Genomic DNA, 19,463 nt, shown 5'->3' with positions numbered 1-19,463 from the left:
GCAAGGTTGTAGATTTAAGATCAATATACAAATATACAAAATAGATACAAAAATTAATTATATACACTTGTAAGCAAGAATCCAGGAAAAAAGTTCTATTTACAATAGGATTTTTAATAAGTAATGCTAAGAAATAAATTTAACAAAAGAAGAGTCAAACATAGATTGTGAAAACTACAAACCCTCATAGAGAAATTGAAGATTTCAATACGCAGGACGTGCCATGAGCACACTGGAACTTAACACTAGAATGGAGATACTCCCAAATCTGATTTAGAGATTCTGCAGACTCCGGACCAAAATCCTAGCTGGCTCATTGCAGAAAGTGAAAAGCCAATCCTAAAACTTCATGCTCAGACTGCCTGATTTTAAAGATTTTAAAGCTCACTACAAAGCTGTAGTACCCAAGAGGGAGTGGTTCTGGCATCAGGATAAACAGAGTTCAAAGGAAGAGAATTGAGAATCCAGAAGTAATCCTCACATTTACAATCAAACTGACTTTTTTTTTTTGGTACCAGGGATCGAACAAGGTTTCTTGCCCTTGCGCAGCAGGCGGCAAAACCACTGAGCTAAATCCCTGGCCCTCAAATTGACTTTTAATAAGGGTGACAAAATAGTTCCACGGGAGAAACAATGGTCTCCAAGACAACTGAATCTCCACGTGTAAAAGTAGCTGGACCCTACCGTACATGGTTTACAAAGATTACCTCAAAATGGAGCCAAGGACCAAATGTAAGAGCTACCATAAAATAAACCATAAAATTTGTGGGAGAAAACAAGGCTCACTCTTCATGACCATGGCCTGGCAGCAGTTTAAGCCTATTTCCAAAAGAAGTGAAAATGGCCAGCATGAAAGTGTGTGTCCACAGCAGGCTTGTTTATGGCAGCATTAGTCATAGGAACCCTGAATGGAAGTGATCCAAATGTCCATCAACTCATGACTGAATTCAAAATATGTTGTTTACCCATGCAACAGAAAATTACTTTGTAAAAAAGGAATGAAGCTAGGTGCTGTGGTGCACACTTAATATCTCAGCACTTGGGAGGCTGAGGCAAGAGGATTCCAAGTCGTGAGCCCAGTGTAGGCAACCTAGCAAAACCCTGCCTCAAAAAATAAAAAATGGTAAACAACACCAACAGCAAAAAAAGCAGAGGCTGGGGCGGGGGCTGGGGCTGTAGCTCACTGTGAAAGCCCTGAGTTCAATCTTTAGTGTGTGTGTTTGGGGTGGGGGGTGGTATATATATGCAGTACTGATACATGCTACAACATGGGTAAATCCTGAAAACATTATGCCAAGTGAAAGAAGCGAGTCACAAAAGGCCACATATTGTATGTAACCCTAATTCTAACCCTAACCCTATATTAGGCAAATCTATAGACACAGACAAATGTGTAAAGATAGAAAATAAAAGTGGATGCCTAGAGATGGGGTAAGGGGGAGTGGAAAGTGAATGCTAAAGGGTACAAAGTTTCATTTGGGGTTGATAAAAAATTCTAAAATTGAAGTCTTCTCGAGGCTACCCAACTTATTAATAGACTAAAAAGCCAATAAATTGTGTACTTTAAATGTTAAGTGAATTATAACTGAACAAAGAAACTATCAAAGAGGGGAAACAAACAGCAAAAGAAGTTGTCTCAGGAGACAAGATTTAGGGAAGCAGATTATATTGCATTTAGAAAAGAAAAATCTGTAGTGTGACTGCTAAAATGCTCTCTCTTCTCTTTTAAAGCGGACATAAGATAAAATGGGGAAGGAGAAAATGTTCTTTCATTTCTGACCTTTTCTTCAATTCTTAATGTATTTTTTGAGTATATAGATACTGGTTACTTTTTGTTTTTTAATTCTTCTTAGGGGAAAAAAAAATCACAAGTTTTTGAATATGCAGCTATCTTAGCTAAAAATTATGTGATACATGCTATGTGTTGCCAGGTACCTAGATGTGTGAGATGAGGCAGACATGAAGAATATGACCTTCAAAGTTTAAGGTCTTAGAGCTTCTGCACTTTGCGTGTTTACATATTTAAACACAGTGCTCAGTCTCCTTTTTGCAAACATGGAGCAAAACTCACGCTATCTAGGATAAAACTAAAGCATTATTAAAAGTTTTCTTAATTCTGTCCAAATTAAGATTAAAAATGAAGATAGCAGCTATGAGGTCCATAACTCAAAATCACCTAGACTCAGGAGGGCAATAAAAAAATCCTGATTGAGTCAAAAACATTGGTCTGGGGCCCCATGAGACACTTCAGTACCATTTACAAACAGGAATGATGTACAAAAAGATGGGAATTGAAGAAAAATGCATAAAATTATAACATGATTACAAATAATAATATAATTCAGCCTTCATTATCTCTGGATTCTGCATCTATGGATTCAATTACCCTGGATAGAAAATATTAAAAAATAAATCACATTTGTATTAAACCCATACAGGCTATTTTTCTCATCAGTATTCCCTAAATAATACACCATAACAAGTATTTATACTGCAATTACATTACCTAAGGTTTTATAATCTAGAGAGAGTTAAAGTATGTGGGGGAAGGTGTGCAGGTTACCTGTAAGGACATGGTTACGTGTGAGCACTTCATCATTTTATGGAAGATTTAATACCCACAGAGCGGCAGGTACCGGTCCCCCACACCCTGGGGGTCCTGTGAGATGATTCTGCCCGATGGCCCAGCTCTCTCAGTGTAAGTACACTCCATGATGTTCATAAAAATAGCAAAACACCTCTTGATGTGTTTCTCAGACACATTACTAAACCACACATTAATGAAATCATATAAAGATATTAAATCTACATGAAGATGCTATTCTTCAGTAAATATAAAAAACATTAGGGAATGATAAGTGTTTCTTTTTAAAAATCAGAGCAAGCTTCAAAGTTGTTAAATTTAAGTTCCTCTGCTGCCTTCTCTGCTATGTGTAGCAAGGAAGTATTACTGATCATTATTACTCATAACATGAGTACAAAATAATTCAAGAGAGGATCAAGAATAGAATTCTGATTCTTACTCTCCCGTCGCTTAGACATGCCCTCATTCTGAAAAGTCAGATTCTTTATTTAAGTAGACAAAAATGCTGAGCCTAAAGGAGATTTCCTGTAAACTTGGCTCTGTTCCCATTACCACCTGTTTTACCCTTTTGTAAAGGAGCTCAGTGGAAGACTACACAATAGGATGAATGCTTCTAAGTGGCATATGAACACTCACAGGGACTCCTATGAGCTTGAATCAAGAAAAGGATCCATTTCTGACTAAAACCCAAAACTCACTCGACTTTGTGATGCTTCAAATGTGGAATGGCATCTCTCTTACAAATCACAGTTCCAACTTGCAATATATAGTGGCATTTCTCCTTATTCTGACAGTTTGATTAAAATTTACACAGAGCTAAGGGGTTTAAGCTGAAGAAAAGTGCATTCAGTATCTAAAACTCTACAGCAATTGCTTTTCCAGCGGAGTTAATCATACTTACGTCAACATCCTCTTGGGTGAAAGTTTCTGGGTCCTCCCCCATCATGTGGGCTAAATGTCTCTTTCCTATGTTGAACTCTTCAATCTGTTTTTTAATAAAGTCCTCTGTGTACGTCTCGCGTCTGGAGGCAGGAACACCTTTCTTTGTTGTTACAACTGTGGTATGTATTAGCCTTGATATCTAACAGAAAATAGAAAAGGAAAGAAAAGCTTTGAAATTAAACAGAGCTCTAATGTGCCACTGTCTCTAAATAAAACAGGATATTCACATAGTTATCTTTTTTATTATGAGACTCAGTGGACAGGAGGCCAGAACCAGAGTCCAGAAACAGCTCCCTGTTCAAAAGCTTGCTTACCAACTAACTAGGTTAACCTACCATGGTAGCAGAGCAACACATTATTGTAAAAAATACCCAAGAAGAATGCAACAGACCCTTGTGTGCTCTAGCATCCACACTGGGCACTGGTTGGCCAAGGGCAGCAAGCCATGACATTTGCCACATGGAGCAGAGTAAAAAGCCTCTCCCTTAAGAAGAGGCAAACATACCTGCAGGTGAGCAGAACACCTGGGAGCAATGGGCAGGTACTTGGGCACGGAGCCTAGACAGTGGGTACTCAGCCTGCTGGAGGGAAAAGTTCTGCCTAATGTCTTCTCGTAGGCTGCCTCAGAATGGGGTTTTATCCTTTGGTTCTTAGACATGGTGAAGAAACTGATACAATGATGAAACTGTTTCACTAAATGCTGTGACAAGTTCTTATTAATTTGGTTCAATATGTTAACTGGAAATAAAACTATCTTTTTAAAAACAACTAATTATATTACACTTATCACACTTGGTGCTATAGTCATTTTTGCTGTGACATTAGGAATTTCCTTCTGTAACATTAACATTTCTCCTTCAATAAAGTGTGTTAAAGAACCAGAAAAAAAGTTTTAAATGATACTCTGCTCATTCAGTAGCTAGATTTAACTAAAACAGATCTGGCCTGGCTTTTCTTAAGATCTTATCCTTGCCCTGACAATTCTAAATACTCTAAAGCCATATTCAGATTTTAACACTGCAATCTTAGTAATCTACTCACTTCCCTTTTCACGAACATAAAAATCACACATACAGCCCATCCATCAACCCATTCCTCCATCTTTCCTCTTCCCCCTTGAGTATCCTCTACAGTAATTCTTCACTATAGTTACAATAGTAGATATGATTTAAAAATACAGAAGGGGGCCGGGGGTTTAGCTCAGTGGTGCTGGTGCCTGCCTCACAAGCGCAAGGTCCTGAGTTTGATCCCTGGTACCAAAAAAACCAGGAGAAATATTACAACGTCCAATTAATGGTAAAAATTATAATTAAAATTCAAATTAACATAGTGAAAAGTTTCTTCTAACTCTTTAATAGGTAAGAAAGGGCAAGTAAAAATTCCATGAAGCCAGGTGTGGTGGTGCACACCTCCAGCACTCTGGGAGGATGAGGCAAGAGGATCAATGGTTTGAGCATAGCCTGAGCCACTCAGTGACTTAGAGACCCTGTCTCAAAACAACAACACCAGAAAAAAATCCATGAAACTTTATGGTTTATTTTTCCTCAGGCAAGTATACAAGAGTTTCTCCTTATTAAATGTTATTAATAAAGACTGTATTTTCTTACAATGCTTTGTGAAGACAATGTTACTGTGGATGAGTTAAAACAAGCCCACAAGGTGCTCCTGTACACAGCAGCCCCTGCACGGGAGGCTTGCTCTCTGGTCCAGTTACCTGCAGCTCAAGCTGAGTGCAGCACATGAGACATTCTGAGGGCAGACAGACCACATTCTTCTACTTTCACTACTATGTAATGTTACACCTGTTCATCTGACTATCAGTTATTGTTGCTCATGTATTTTTATGTCTCAGTCACACACTGAACTTTATCCCAGGCATGCTGCACTGGGAAAACAGAGTACACAGACTTTGGTGTTCTCTGTGGAGAACACACAGGGAGTCACAGGGAGTCCTCAGGTCACCCCTGTGGTAAGGGCAACTTGCTCTTTTATAGATGCAGCTCATTTTTACACCCTGCCCATGGCCAAGTACCATACATACTAACTCCCCACCCTAGTAGTTTTATCATCTCCTCTTCTTAATGTTTTGCAAGATTTGTTTTTGTTTTATATGTTTCCATGTTCGCTTTGAACAAAATAGAAGGCTTCTTCCTATATTCAAAGTGAACAGCAAGTGCCTTTTTGCCTCAGAGATTAGGCAAAGGATGAAGTTGGGCTGAAAAGCAACAGTCACATGGAGAAGCAATTCTCCCAAGTGCTCTGTGCCAGAAGGATGATTACCCTGCCGGTTTTGTAAATCACAGGACAGGATGTTTCTTCCAACTCATTAAAAAAGTGAGTCTAAGTTCAAGCAAAATCCTGAATATACTCTTCTAGGTCACTAACACTTTTCTGGGGAGAAGAAATGAGCCTCCTGGTGTGCGGCTCCGTTCTTGGAAGGAAGGAATTCTGGAGGAGAAGCAAGATCCAGAGGTAAGAACAGAGTTCAACTTTGGAAATGATGGTTTTGAGATGTCTGATGGCATGTGCACTGAGGGCTAAGGAGAGCTACCTGTCTGTCAAAAATCTCGAGGACATGATGCCACACCAGGCATTAACCAGTGTTAGAGGAGAAGGGGCTCTCTGCTACATAAAGAAACAAAGTAACTTACAAGCAAGAGGGGCAGACAGAAAGGTAAAGTTACTGTATAGTTTCTTTGGAAAGTAGGAGGTGAACTGATTTGCTGAGAGGATGAGCAGTCAGTTTGATAAACTGCATACTTTATGTTCAAAGGGCAATGATGCACTGTATAAAGTGTAGACAGAATCGCTTCTCGGCCTTTTGGCTAAGATCAAGTGAAGTGTAGACAGAAAGGCTGAAAGACTAGAAAAAAAATTTAAGTATCCATTCCTACTGAATGTGAGCTAGGAGAACACTAGGAAAGAAACCCACACTACATCTAGTATTTTGTCAATGATCTTTTCTTTTCCTATAGATTTCCTTCATAGGTTTCAGTGATAATTCTGATGCACTGTTTTGTTCCAGAAGTTACATCTTAGGGTAGATTGTAACCTTCAGCATTACAAAGTTTCCCAGCTCCCATGAAATACTTTTTATCACAAATTCAATTCTGTTGAAACAGTGTAACACTGAAATATTGTAACCCTTTCGAGCACCCAATTAAATCTCCCTGAAATATCCTTTTCATCTAAATCTTATGGCATTTTGGGGATTTATGAGTTAGGCTTGCAATGGGCACCTGCAGTCAGGGGTGGAGAAATGCAGACCAATAGTCTGTGATCTGAAGAGCCACAAGATTCAGTCTAAGGTCGAAGACCTGGAGCTCACTGCAGTCTGGTGCAAGTTTGTTCCGGGAAGGAACTGGAGACCAACATCCAAAGGCAATGGTGAAGATCAGAGGCCCTCCAAAGAAAAGGGGGAAACTTCCTTCTTCTTCCCCTTGTTATTCCGCCCAGGCTCCAAGCCTATTGGTTGGTGCCACAAACATGTGGGGTGGGTCTTCCCTCCTCAGTGTGTGACCCACATGTCAATCATCTGCCAGGCAGCTCTTACTTAAGTCAAGCTGACAAATAACAATTAATGATCATAGAGGTTTTTTTTCTTTTGACACAGTTTGAGTTTTTAATAGACAAAACCTTAAGTGGGTTTTAACAGCCATTCTGTCTTATTAAACTTATATTTACATTTTTAATGCTTCCTATTTTCTTTTGGTATATGGCATTTTTAAAAAGTTTGTCAATTGCAGTTTGGACACTACACAGCTTGCTCTTATTTTACTAGGATGCTTCAGAATAAAATGTTTAAATGTAGTTCTCCTATGAACTCTGGAAATAAAGCCACATGCACTGAATTCTCACCAACTCACCAGCAGTGATTCACTCTCTGTCCTCCTTGTGCACGGGTCTAACTTCCTGTCTCTTACTTCTGCACCTGTACAGTTTTTATGGCTTTACTTCGTGGTATCCCCCTCTTTCCCAAATGTCTGTTCCTCTTACTGCAGCCACTGTGAATTTTCAACTTTCTGTATCTTCAAAACTCAAGCCTCAACAATTTTTTTATCTTATCTTTTTGTCTTATCCCACCCCAAAGCTTTAAGAATGTCTGCACCAGTATGAACAGTGTGGTAAAACAGTGGCCCCCTCCATCCATGAAGGAGACTTTTCAAGGTTCCTGGTGGATGCCTGAAACCATAGGTAACACCAAGCCCTACATATGCTCTGTTTTCTCCCATTGTATATACCTATAAAAACATTTATTTTATACATTAGACACTGAAGCAATTAATAACAATAGTAAAACAGAACAATTACAAACATATGTTGCAGTAAAAACTGTAGGTAGGGTCTCTCTTGAAAGAGTCAAGACAAGCATGTTTGGACTGCAGTTGGCAACAGACAACTGAAACTAGAGAAATCAAAACTGTGGATAAAGGGGGCCTAATGTAACCTTCCATTTTGTTGAGTAATTTTCTTCATTTATCTTTTCCTCTTCATCTTTAGTTCCTAAAACATTTTAGTATTTTCTCAAAAAAAAAAGGGTTACTATTGACTTCCAAGATTTTTTTCTTCAATTGTTATAAAATGTTACGTCTATTTACATTCTTCAGGTTTTTGACCCAAGAGGTCAGTTTTCCTAGTTTTAACATAAATGAAGCCTAAATATATTTACAGAAGTTTTATTGTTGTTCATTTAGAAAGGCCTTGAAAACATGTCCCTAATTTGCTATTTATCATAAAAGTTCTTTAGGATCTTTTCAAAGACATATCTACGCAATGTTCAAGAATATGACATCCTGAAAATTCACAATCTTTTTATATTTGCAATATAATATCATGGCATGGATACCAGGTTATTCAATATATCTGTCAAAGCTCTAAATTACTCCAGCAAGGAACTCATAAAAAATCTTTACATTCAAAGAAGTCCATCATGTTGCTAGTACAATTCATTATGTAACATGAGGTTGGGAGTATGCAAAGAACAGATCTTTAGCCAAAAACACAAAGACTTCCTGGAGAGAATTTCTTTGCCACTGTTAAGAACAATTCCCAGCAAAATTTTCTACAGGTTTCATTTCCAACCAAAAAGCCAGGAGGAGAGAACTCTCAACAGACTCTGTGTTTATGGAACAGTACAGATACAACCCGACAGATTTGTTTCCTTATGAAGACAACCAGTGGGTCACACAACTATGATTTCACACAAGCAGGCTGCCAAAGAAGCAGACACATCCTGCCAGCAGTGCTGTCCCAAATGGCCACGTGCCAGCATAACTCTACTTTAATGGTATCACCCAAGTATTAAGGAGTTTTGGTTTAATTGGATAAAAATGAAACAAAGAATATGCTGCTAATCTGACTAGAAAAGGAAGAAAAATGACTATGAGGAATTTTTAAAAAGGTAAAGATAGATTGAAGTCAGATTAGAGAAACTGTGCACAGAAAGAAACAACAAAAGGACTTGAGAGCGTGATTATAGTGACCTTTCTGAACAGGCTTACACTTAGTCAGTTAGAGGCCCCTCTGTGCAAGCCAAAGAAACCACTTTGATTTACCTATGTTCTTAAGAGGGCTGTTGTTAGGACCTCATAGGAAGAAACTTGAAAGAAGGCCAGGTCCACGGACTCTGGCAGCTGAAGAGGGGAAGCCCAGTGACCCAAGCAGGCGCAATGTTGGGGGAAAGGTTGTTCAGGTGAAACCAGCTCCACCCGTGTCGCCCCCAAGCTCCAGATCTCCAGGTGGGACAGTCTAGTGGGATATCTGGGTGAGATGCCAGATTATAGTACTGGTGGAATATTCAATGGAAAAGAACAAATTCCTCCAGAGGAAACCGGGGTGCTGTCATGAGGGAAAACGAATGCTAGATTAAACAAACTAGGAAATTCACTACATTGCTGAAAAGTTACCATGTTCGGTCATTTGCAAACTTAGAAATTAAGACTTAACACACTTATCAATCAAATAAAATGAACAGACTTTGCTTGAATGACTGAAATGAGCCAACTATAAAAAGTTATTATTTGGACAATCACAGAAATTTGAACTAGGAATGGGTAATAGATGATATGAAATTATTGTTCATTCTGTTAGATACAGTAGTGGCATGGAAGCTATGTTTTTAAAAAAGAGGGCCAGAGATTTAGCACGGTGGCACCATGCCTGCCTCACAAGTGCAAGGTCCCAAATTCGATCCCTGGTACAAAAAAAAAAAAAGGTATCTGTTGGAGATGTGTATTAAAGTACAAGTAAAATAAAAATGTCTTGAATTTACAATGACCAACTTGGTGAAGGTGGAAAGGAAACAGGACTGATAAAGCAAAAATTGTTGATGCTCACTGACAGAAACATAGGAGTCATTATATTCTATTTTTGTATATGATGTTTTTCATAATAAAATTCTAAAAATTAAACTATTTTACAAGTTTATTTAACAAATTTGAGCACCTTCTATTGGCTAGGCTGTTACTAGTTTTTAATAAAGCAAAATTGAGTGGTGTTAAAATAAGGATTGCCACAATGAGTTATTAATCCTATCTGGCAAAAAGAATAACAATTAAAATGATTAAAATGATTAAAACAAATAATTGATAATTTGAAATAGGAAGAAAAGGTGCAAAGAGGTAAGGGTGATGGGAGGAGAAGGGGGAAGGAAAGAAGGGAAAGGAAAAATTATGAGAAAAGAAAAAAAATGGAAATGAAGTCTACGTAAATAGGGAAGGGTGGAGGGGGTGAAGGGCGCACAGGTAATGGGGAAAAAATAAGAACCAAGATACATCATGTACAGGTACAAGCACCCAATGATAAATGTAAACATATTATATACCTAAAATGTACCAATAAAAGAATATTAAGAAAAAAAAAAAAAATAACAGAACAGGTGTGATATGTACACATATGAGGATACACATATACGTATACACCTACACATACATACACACATAGTAATTCTTCACAAGTATTTTGGGTTTTGGAGGTTTGAGACAGGGTCTTGCTCTATTGCCCAGGTTGCCCTGGAATTCCTGGGCTCACAAGCTCACACCATCTTAGCGCCTTTAACTCTGATTGCTGAGGCTTCAGGCACGCACCACATACCAGGACCACATGTTTATGAGACAGTGAGGAGTGCTGAGCTCCCCGCAGACCCTGTGCTACAGTAGGCATCCTGGCGGGGATACAAAGGCTTTGGGCTAAGCTATTCTTATCCTTAAGAAGTTTACAGAGCAACTACATGACAAAGGCCTGAACACGTCAGACACTTAAAACAATAGCACAAGAAATACAAGAGGGTCTTCTGTTGTCCACAGCTCTGAAAGGACTTCTGGTAGTTCTTCCACCTGGGGCTGATGCCCTTGTGTGACTGACCCCTTCCTCCTAAGTGTAGGCTGAACCTAGTAACTTGATTCTGATAAGCAGATCACAATTAAAAAGATACATGGCACTTCTGAAATTAGGTTCCAGAAAACTCTTGTCCTCCCTCTTTTTTACTTTCTCTTTTTTTTTTTCTTAAATTCTTTTATTGGTACATTTTAGGTAAATAATACGTTTACATTTATCATTGGGTGCTTGTACCTGTACATAATGTATCTTGGTTTTTATTTTTTTCCCCATTACCTGTGCGCTCTTCACCCCCTCCACACTTCCCTATTTACATAGACTTCATTTACCTTCTCTTAATCAAAATGATAGAAGGCAGATACTGTGAGTTCCCTTACAGAAGTGTTTGGTGTCCAGAATACAGGGAGGATGCTGGTCAGTTGCTAGCAAAGAACTGGAGCCAACAGCCTGCGAAGATCTAAATCCTGCTAAGGGTCACAACTGAGACAGCTTGGAAGTGGATTCCCCCAAGTTGGGCCAACACCGGACTGCTGCTGTAGGAGACCCTGGGTAAGAAGACCTGACAAAGCAGGCCTCAGGCTATGACCTCCAGAAACTGGGGGATAACAGTGTCTGCTGTTTTAAGCTGCTAAATTTTTGGGTAATTTATTATGCATCAATAAATAATACAGAAGGGGCCGGGGATTTAGCTCAGTGGTTTCACCGCCTGCTGCACAAGCACAAGGTCCCAAGTTTGATCCCTGGTACCAAAAATAAATAAATAAATAATACAGTCACCATCCTAATTACAATAATGAAGCAAAATACAAAAAAGTGTTTATTTTATTCTATAAGGAAAAGAGAGGTGGAGATGGTGGTAGCATCAGGCTTTCTTTAAGTGAGAAATTTATAATCGCTCCATAAGGAAAACAGATTTTAATATCAAGGCATTTTCATAATTAAAACAAGGAGGAACACTAGATTCTATCCTTACAAGGTCAGGATAAGATCTCAAAGGGATCAACTTATGTGCCAAAGTTTTCATTTTCATTTTCATTGTTAATAAACTGGGAAAGTACACACACACACACACACACACACACACACACACACACTACTTGAGAGGGGACATAAGTAATTTATAGGGCTGTATAAAGTATCTAATGAAGATGTAACTTAATTTTAATTTTTTCAAAGCATTTTAAGCCATTTATCAAAAAAATTGTTAAGGCATTACTGTAAACCTAAGGGAGGCTGTGATAAATATAGAATGTTCTAATCTCCAAGAGTCCATGCGTTGAAAAGATTCTTTACATAGAGACAGGAGTGTGCTTACAATGAAACCAAAATATGTCACTCATCATTCTCTGGAATATAGTCCAAATCAACAAAGGCATATTGGTTAGGTAAAATTGGAAGGACGAGGCATTAAGAAAGTGCTTAGTGAAAAACTAAAAATTAAGAAGCTATCCTACCAATACTTTTAAAAACTGGTCTACTGCTTTTTCATATATAAAAATCAGAAATATATAGAAAGCTGGATTAGCACTTGTATATTAAGTTATACTAATAGTGGACTGATGAATTCATGGGTAACTTTTGTAGGACTCCAGTAAAGGGATTTGTCAAGTGCTCACAGTGGAACAGTATTTTCATTTATGTCAGGTAAAAAAATTGAAGTATGTTTGCATAGCAAAGCAGATCCTACTCTGACTCCTGCCAAACTTTCTAGTTCCACTCGTCACCAGGGAAACCTAAATGAGCCCTCTGGCTTCACTTGCTTTTTTCACCAACTATAGAGGTCACATACCCAAGCAATGTACTCACATTAGTTTGCTATAGGTAACACCTCTGCCACCTGGATCACGGTGGTGACAGTTGCCTAAATTGTTTTAAGGACTTTGAAGGTAACTCATATCAGTTGAAACCACCCACCCTTCTCTTGGGCCTGTGGAAATGTGTGATGACCTAGCTTTTGATGTTACAAGGTCAAAATTCTACCCTTGGAGTAAGCTAACACTGCCATGTGTCCTGAACATGGGTCCATGAAGAGCCACGGAGTTGCCTAGCTATAACTAAGCCACTCATTACTTCCCTTTTCTCTACCTCTGATCACTTTTCTCCATGCCTCCAACCACCCTGCTTTTTTATACAGTAGGACCCCTAAATTTTATCCGCAGGAAGGCAGATTTGAGAGTTGCTCTCCTGTGTTTACACGTTTTGGCTACCTTGTGAATCAACAGCCTTGTAGAAACTCGTTTCAATGATCAGTATACTATGTGGTGGACAAAACATGCCTGGTTAAATTACAGCATTCTCTCAACAAGTCTTCAGGCCCCGCAGGGGTACAGTTCCCCTCCAGCCCCAGACCCACCCCAAACCCTGGCACCCACGCACACAGTCGGGAGGGTCGCTGGGCCTCAGCCACTCCGCAAAACCTGGCTGCAGAGGGGAGACTGCTCGAATGCCCACTTCAGCACTCAAGCTCAGACTCCCCTCCTAGGACCTCCGGTCCCCGCCTGAGGACACGCGAGCCGCCGGGGAAGTTGGCTTCGCTGGCCCCACGACCACGGCCTCCAGTTCTCCCAGGCCTTACCTGGGGTCCGGTACCTGCTTGCAGGCCAGCCGCCAAAGCTTTCCAGGGCTCTTGGCTCCGGGCGAGGATGACCCGACTCCCGAGGAAGAGCCTGCAGGAAAGAGATGAGCTACAGGACACACAGGGCGCCGCCATGTTGGCCGCGAGAGACCCCCCCCGCCACGGCTGGGCGGGGTAAAGGGGGCGGGGCAAACACTGCAAGGCGCTTCGCGCCGTGCCCCCCCCCCCCCCCCGGCTGTTGGGAGGAGTAGAGGGCGTGTCCTGCGGCGAATCTCCCCGCTGATTGACTACGGGGCGTGCCTGGCTCCACCCCTGGGCGGGGTAACCGGAACTGAAGACGGGCATTAGCGCTCTGCTTTATTCACAGACCTGGATCCAGGTCTTGCATCTCCTGGACTCACATGTTCACGAGGCTCTCTAACGAGCTCTTCCTTCTGGGTCCACTGCTGCACCGCCAGCCGCCTCTCTCTGAGCCCTGGCCGAGCGGCAGAGGCTGTCAACCGTACCTCCCGCCCTCCGCGTTCTCCGCACCTGCAGCTCCTCCAAGTCCTGGCTCGCGTCCCGTGGCCCCAGGGCCGAGATGGCTGCACGCCTGCCCTTCCTCCGACTGCCCACGCTGCTCGGGGTCCTGGTCGAGACCGTCTCCGACACCTGGCACTCACTGTCACACGGTGTCACTCCAGGCTGAAGACCAGCACCGCCCAGAGCCCTGGTACTTCCTACCAAATCACATCCAATAATCCACTCTTGAAGGGCTTCCGAACCCGAAAATCAGTAAAACGCACACACAAAATCTGAATCGTGCAAAGTGATCGAGCAAACAAACGCCGCGTATATCATCATCTTACAAGGCATTTTAACATGAAAGCAGTAGAAATAGCATAATTTCAGAATAAATATCAGTGCTTTAAATGGAAGGCACGTAGTTGTATGAGAAGCTCACACAGTTGATTTCATTGTTATGTTTTAAATGAGTGAAAATTTCTTAAGAAATGGCAGGGGTCCATGAACTAGCATTTGGGAGTCAAGACTATAGCTCAAGAAAACAGATGTCTTTAAATATCAGTTCTTACATATTGCAGAATTTTTAAAAAATGAAATGTTTTTTATATGAGATATATTCTTTATTAAACAATTCATTAAATGATTCATTGAAAATTTTCACAAATTTCAAAGCATGCTATTTTTTTTTATTAAATTCTTTTATTGGTACATTGTAGGTATACAACACAATTACATTTCTCATTGGGAATTGTACCTTTACATAATGCATCTTGGTTCTTATGTTTTCCCCATTCCCAGCCCTCCCTTCACACCCTCCACCCTTCCCTATTTACAAAGACTTTATTTCCATTTTTTCCATTTCTCATCATTTTTTCCTTTCCCTTCTTTCCTTTCCCGTGTCCCTCCCGCTACCCCTACCCCTTTGGACCTTTTCTTCCTATTTTACATTATCGATTATTCATTCTAATCATTGCTACATTTTAGGTATACAATATAATGACATTCATCATTGGAAATTTACACCTTTATATAGTCTCTCTTGGTTCTTATGTTTCCCCCTTGCCCAGCCCTCCCTTCAACCCCACCATTCCTCCCTATTTACAAAGATTTTGTTCCTATTTTTCCATTTTCTCATATTAATCCCATTCCCTTCTATCCTTTCCCCTAGACCTCCCACTTCCTTCCCCTTTGCCCCTTTTCTTCCTATTTCACATTACCTATTATACATTTAGTCCTTATTTACACTTTCAGTTTCTCACACCAGAGAAACTATTCGGAATTTATTCATGTGTGTCCTATTTATTTCACTTAAGAGTATTGCTTCAATGTGCATCCACCTAGCTATAAATGTCTCTAATTTCTCATTTTTTATGGCTGAGTAGTACTCCATTTTATAAAAAAACCACATTTTCTTTATCCAGTCTCCAGTTGATGGGCATTTGGGCTGTTTCCAAGTTTTAGCTATTACAAACTGTGCTGCTATGAACATGGGTGCATGTATATCACTGTGGTATGATTCTTTTAATTCTTTGGGGAAGGTCCCCAGCAGTGGAATAGTAGGGTCAAATGGGACTTCCAGTCCTAGTTCTTTGAGGTACCTCCATACTGATTTCCACAGTGGTTGCACCAGTCTACACTTCCACCAGCAGTGGAGCAGGGTTCCTCTTTCCCCACAGCCCCGCCAGCATTTGTTATTGGTTGATTTCATGATAGCAGCCATTCTTTCTGGAGTGAAGTGGAATCTCAGCGTTGTTTTCATTTGCATCTCTTGAATGACCAGTGATGTTGAACATTTTTTCATGTATTTATTTGCTATTTCTACTTCTTTGTCTGAGAAATGCCTGTTCATTTCAGATGCCCATTTTTGAATTGGGTCTTTAAATTTGAGAGGTCTGATCTTTTTAAGTTCTTTATAGATTCGAGATAGTAGACCTTTGTCTGAGGAAGAGCAGGTGAAGATTTTTTCCCACATTGTGGGTTGTCTCTTCACACTGCTGGTGGTTTCTCTTGCTGTGCAGAAGCCTTTTAATAAGAAGAGATCCCACTTGTTGATTATTTGTGCTAGTTCACGGGCAACTGAGGTTTTGTTCATAAAATCTTTTCCTACACCGATGTCTTCAAGGGTTCTACCTAACCTCTGTTCCAACTGGTTCAGAGTTTCTATTTTAATATTTAGATCTTTAATCCATTTTGATTTTAGTTTAGTGCATGGTGAGAGATACAGGTCTAGTTTTAATCTTTGGCAAGTTGAAGCCCAATTTTTCCAGCACCATTTATTAAAGAGGCTATCTTTCCTCCAGTGAGGGTGTTTGGCTCCTTTGTCAAAGATGAGATGGCTGAGTGTGTCTGGCATTGTTTCTGCATCTTCTAATCTGTTCCACTGGTCCTCAGGTCTGTTTCTTTGCCAGTACCATGCTGTTTTTATCACAGTAGCTTTGTAGTATACTTGCATGTTGGGGATTGTGATACCCCCTGCCATGTCTCTGGTACCTAGAATTGCTTTTGCTATTCTGGGTCTCTTCTTGTTCCAAATGAATTTTTGGATTGTTTTCTCAAGGTCTATGAAGTATGCTGGTGGGATCTCAATTGGAATTGCATTAAATCTATATAGCAGTTTTGGAAGTACGGCCATTTTCACTGTATTATATTTCACTTCCTACCCAGGAGCAGGGGATGTCTGTCCATTTTCTGATATCATCTTCAATCTCTCTTTTCAGAGTGCCATAGTTTTCAGAGAAGAGGTCTTTGATTTCTTTCATTAGGATGATTCCTAGGTATTTCAGTTTTTTGGATGCTATTGTGAAAGGAATTATTTGCCCTATTTCTCTCTCAGTGAGTCAGTCATTTGTGTAGAGGAAAGCTATTGATTTTTGTGTGTTGACCTTGTAACCAGCTACTTGACTGAATTTGGTTATTAAGTCTAGAAGACTTTTGGTGGAGTTCTTGGGGTCTTCTATATAGAGTATCATGTCATCTGCAAATAATGACAATTTGACTTCATTACCTATCTTTATTCCTTTTATTTCTTTCTCTTGTCTAATTGCTGTGGCTAATGTTTCCAGAACTATATTGAACAAGAGTGGTGATAGTGGACATCCTTGTCTTGTTCCTGATTTGAGTGTGAAGGATTTCAGTTTTTGACCATTTAGTATGATATTGGCTGTTGGTTTTTCATAGATGGCTTCTATCAGTTTGAGGTAGAGACCATCTATTCCAATTTTTTTGTAGGGTTTTTATCATAAATGCATGTTGGATTTTGTCAAATGCTTTTTCTGTGTCTATGGAGATAATCATATGGTTTTTGTCCTTGGCTCTATTGATATAGTGTATTACATTGATTGATTTGCATATATTGAACCATCCCTGCATCCCTGGGATGAATCCCACTTGATCAGGGTGTATGATCTTCTTGATGATCTTCTGCATTCTGTTTGCCAGTATCTTATTAAGGATTTTTGCATCTATGTTCATTAGTGAGATTGGCCTATAGTTCTCTTTTTCAGTTGGGTCTTTCTCTGCTTTGGGGATCAAGGTGATGCTTGCTTCCAGGAATGAATTTGGGAGTATTGCTTCCCTTTCAATTTCATTGAAGAGTTTAAACAGCAGTGACAGCCTTTCCTCTCTAAATGTCTTGTAGAATTCAGCAGTGAAGCCATCAGGGCCCAGGCTTTTCTTAGTTGATAAGTTTTTAATTACATTTTCCATTTCATTGGTTGATATTAGGTTGTTCAGAATTTTTAGGTCTTCTTCATTCAACTTTGGTAATTCATATGTATCTAGGAATCTGTCCATTTCTTCTGTGTTGTCCATCTTATTGGGGTATAGGTTCTGGAAGTAGGTATTGATGATCCTCTGGATTTCTGCTGGGTCTGTTGTCATTTCACCCTTTTCATTCCTAATTGCATGGATTTGGGCCTTTTTTTTCCTTTTTCTGACAAGGGTGACTAAAGGTTTGTCAATTTTGTTGATTCTTTTGAAGAACCAACTCTTGGCTTCATTGATTTTTTTTGTATCATTCTCTTAGTCTCCATTGCATTGATTTCTCCTCTGATCTTTATAATTTCCTCCCTTGTGTGAGCTTTGGGTTTGTCCTGCTCTTCTTTTTCTAGAAGCTTGAGGTTGAGCATGAGGTTGTTTAATTGGGCTCGTTCTGTTTTCCTAATATGTGTATTCACTGCTATGAATTTCCCTCGTAAGACTGCTTTCATTGTGTCCCATAGATTCCGATATGTTGTATTGTCATTGTCATTTAATTGAAGGAACTGTCTGATTTCTTCTTTAATTTCCTCTGTGACCCATTGGTTATTCAGAAGTGTGTTGTTCAATTTCCACATGTTTATGAAATTTTTTGAGTTTCTTTTGCTATAGATCTCCAATTTCATCGCACTATGGTCTGATAATATACAGGGGATACCTTCCATTCCTTTGCACTTACTTAAACATGTTCTATGTGTGAGTATGTGGTCTGTTTTGGAGAATGACCCATGTGCAGCTGAGAAGAATGTGTATTCTGATTTTGTGGGGTGGAACACTCTGTAAACATCTGCTAAGTTCATTTGTTCAAGAGTTCCACTGAGTTCTAGTATTTCATTACTTATTTTTAGTCTAGTTGATCTATCTATTTGTGACAGTGGGATGTTGAGATCCCCCACTACAATTGTACTAGTGCATATATGACTTTTCATGTCCGTTAGTATTTGTTTTATATAGTTGGGTGCACTAGTGTTTGGTGCATAGATATTTATGATTGTCATCTCTTTCTGTTGGATTCTTCCCTTTTACAAGGATGTAGCGTCCTTCTTCGTCTCTCTTAATCAGTGTTGGTTTGAAATCTACTTGACCTGCAAAGAGGATAGCTACTCCTGCTTTTTTTCGGGTTCCTGTCACATGGAGTATTGTTTTCCACCCTTTAGCTTTCAGTCTATGAGTTTCCTTTTGAATGAAGTGTGTTTCTTGAATGCAGCATATTGTTGAATTTTGCTCCTTGACCCATTCTGTCAGTCTGTTTCTTTTGATTGGTGAATTGAGACCATTAACGTTGATGGTTATAACTGAAACATATTGACTTGTCATTGCCATGACTTTTTCTTTTTGTTGGGTTCTCCCCCTTTACATTTAATTTCTTGTCATGCCAGATGGGTTCATTCTGCTTTGCTTCCTGGGGTTGTGATCCTCAATGTCTGTTCCTAGGCTTTTGTGTAAAATTCTTTGGAGTGCTGGTTTGGTATTCATGAAGTTCTTAAGGTGCTCTTTGTCATGAAAGTATCTTATTTCTCCATCAATTTTGAAAGATAGTTTTGCAAGGTACATCCATCTGGGTTGGAGGTTGTTTTCTTTTAGGGCTTGGAATATGTCACTCCAAGCTCTTCTTGCCTTGATGGTTTGTGTTGAGAAGTCTGCTGTGATTCTGATGGGCTTTCCTTTGTATGTGATTTGTTTCTTTTCTCTGACTGCTTGGAGAACTTTGTTCTTCTGTTGTGTTTCTGGAACCTTAACAATTATATGCCTATGTGTAGATTTTTT

General features: G+C 39.7%; 1 protein-coding gene across 1 annotated transcript in view; it reads right to left on the bottom strand.

The window, feature by feature from the left end:
- The window catches only part of Mrps9 (mitochondrial ribosomal protein S9), a 54,963-nt gene extending 41,322 nt beyond the window's left edge, over positions 1–13,641 (bottom strand). Inside the window, exons 1-2 of the mRNA XM_004844478.3 lie at positions 13,437–13,641; positions 3,486–3,665 (exon numbers count right to left, since the gene is read on the bottom strand). Of these exons, the coding sequence (XP_004844535.2) occupies positions 3,486–3,665; positions 13,437–13,571 (315 nt within the window). The 5' untranslated portion in view covers positions 13,572–13,641. The remainder of the gene's footprint in view (positions 1–3,485; positions 3,666–13,436) is intronic.
- Positions 13,642–19,463: the final 5,822 nt, after the last annotated feature.

The sequence above is a fragment of the Heterocephalus glaber genome, unplaced genomic scaffold (genome assembly GCF_053883595.1).
Source record: "Heterocephalus glaber isolate CG9 unplaced genomic scaffold, H.glaber_assembly_v1.0 deba00000470, whole genome shotgun sequence".
Taxonomy (NCBI): domain Eukaryota; kingdom Metazoa; phylum Chordata; class Mammalia; order Rodentia; family Bathyergidae; genus Heterocephalus; species Heterocephalus glaber.
Note: the sequence above shows the minus strand (reverse complement) of the source record. Positions and strands in the feature narration are given on the sequence as shown.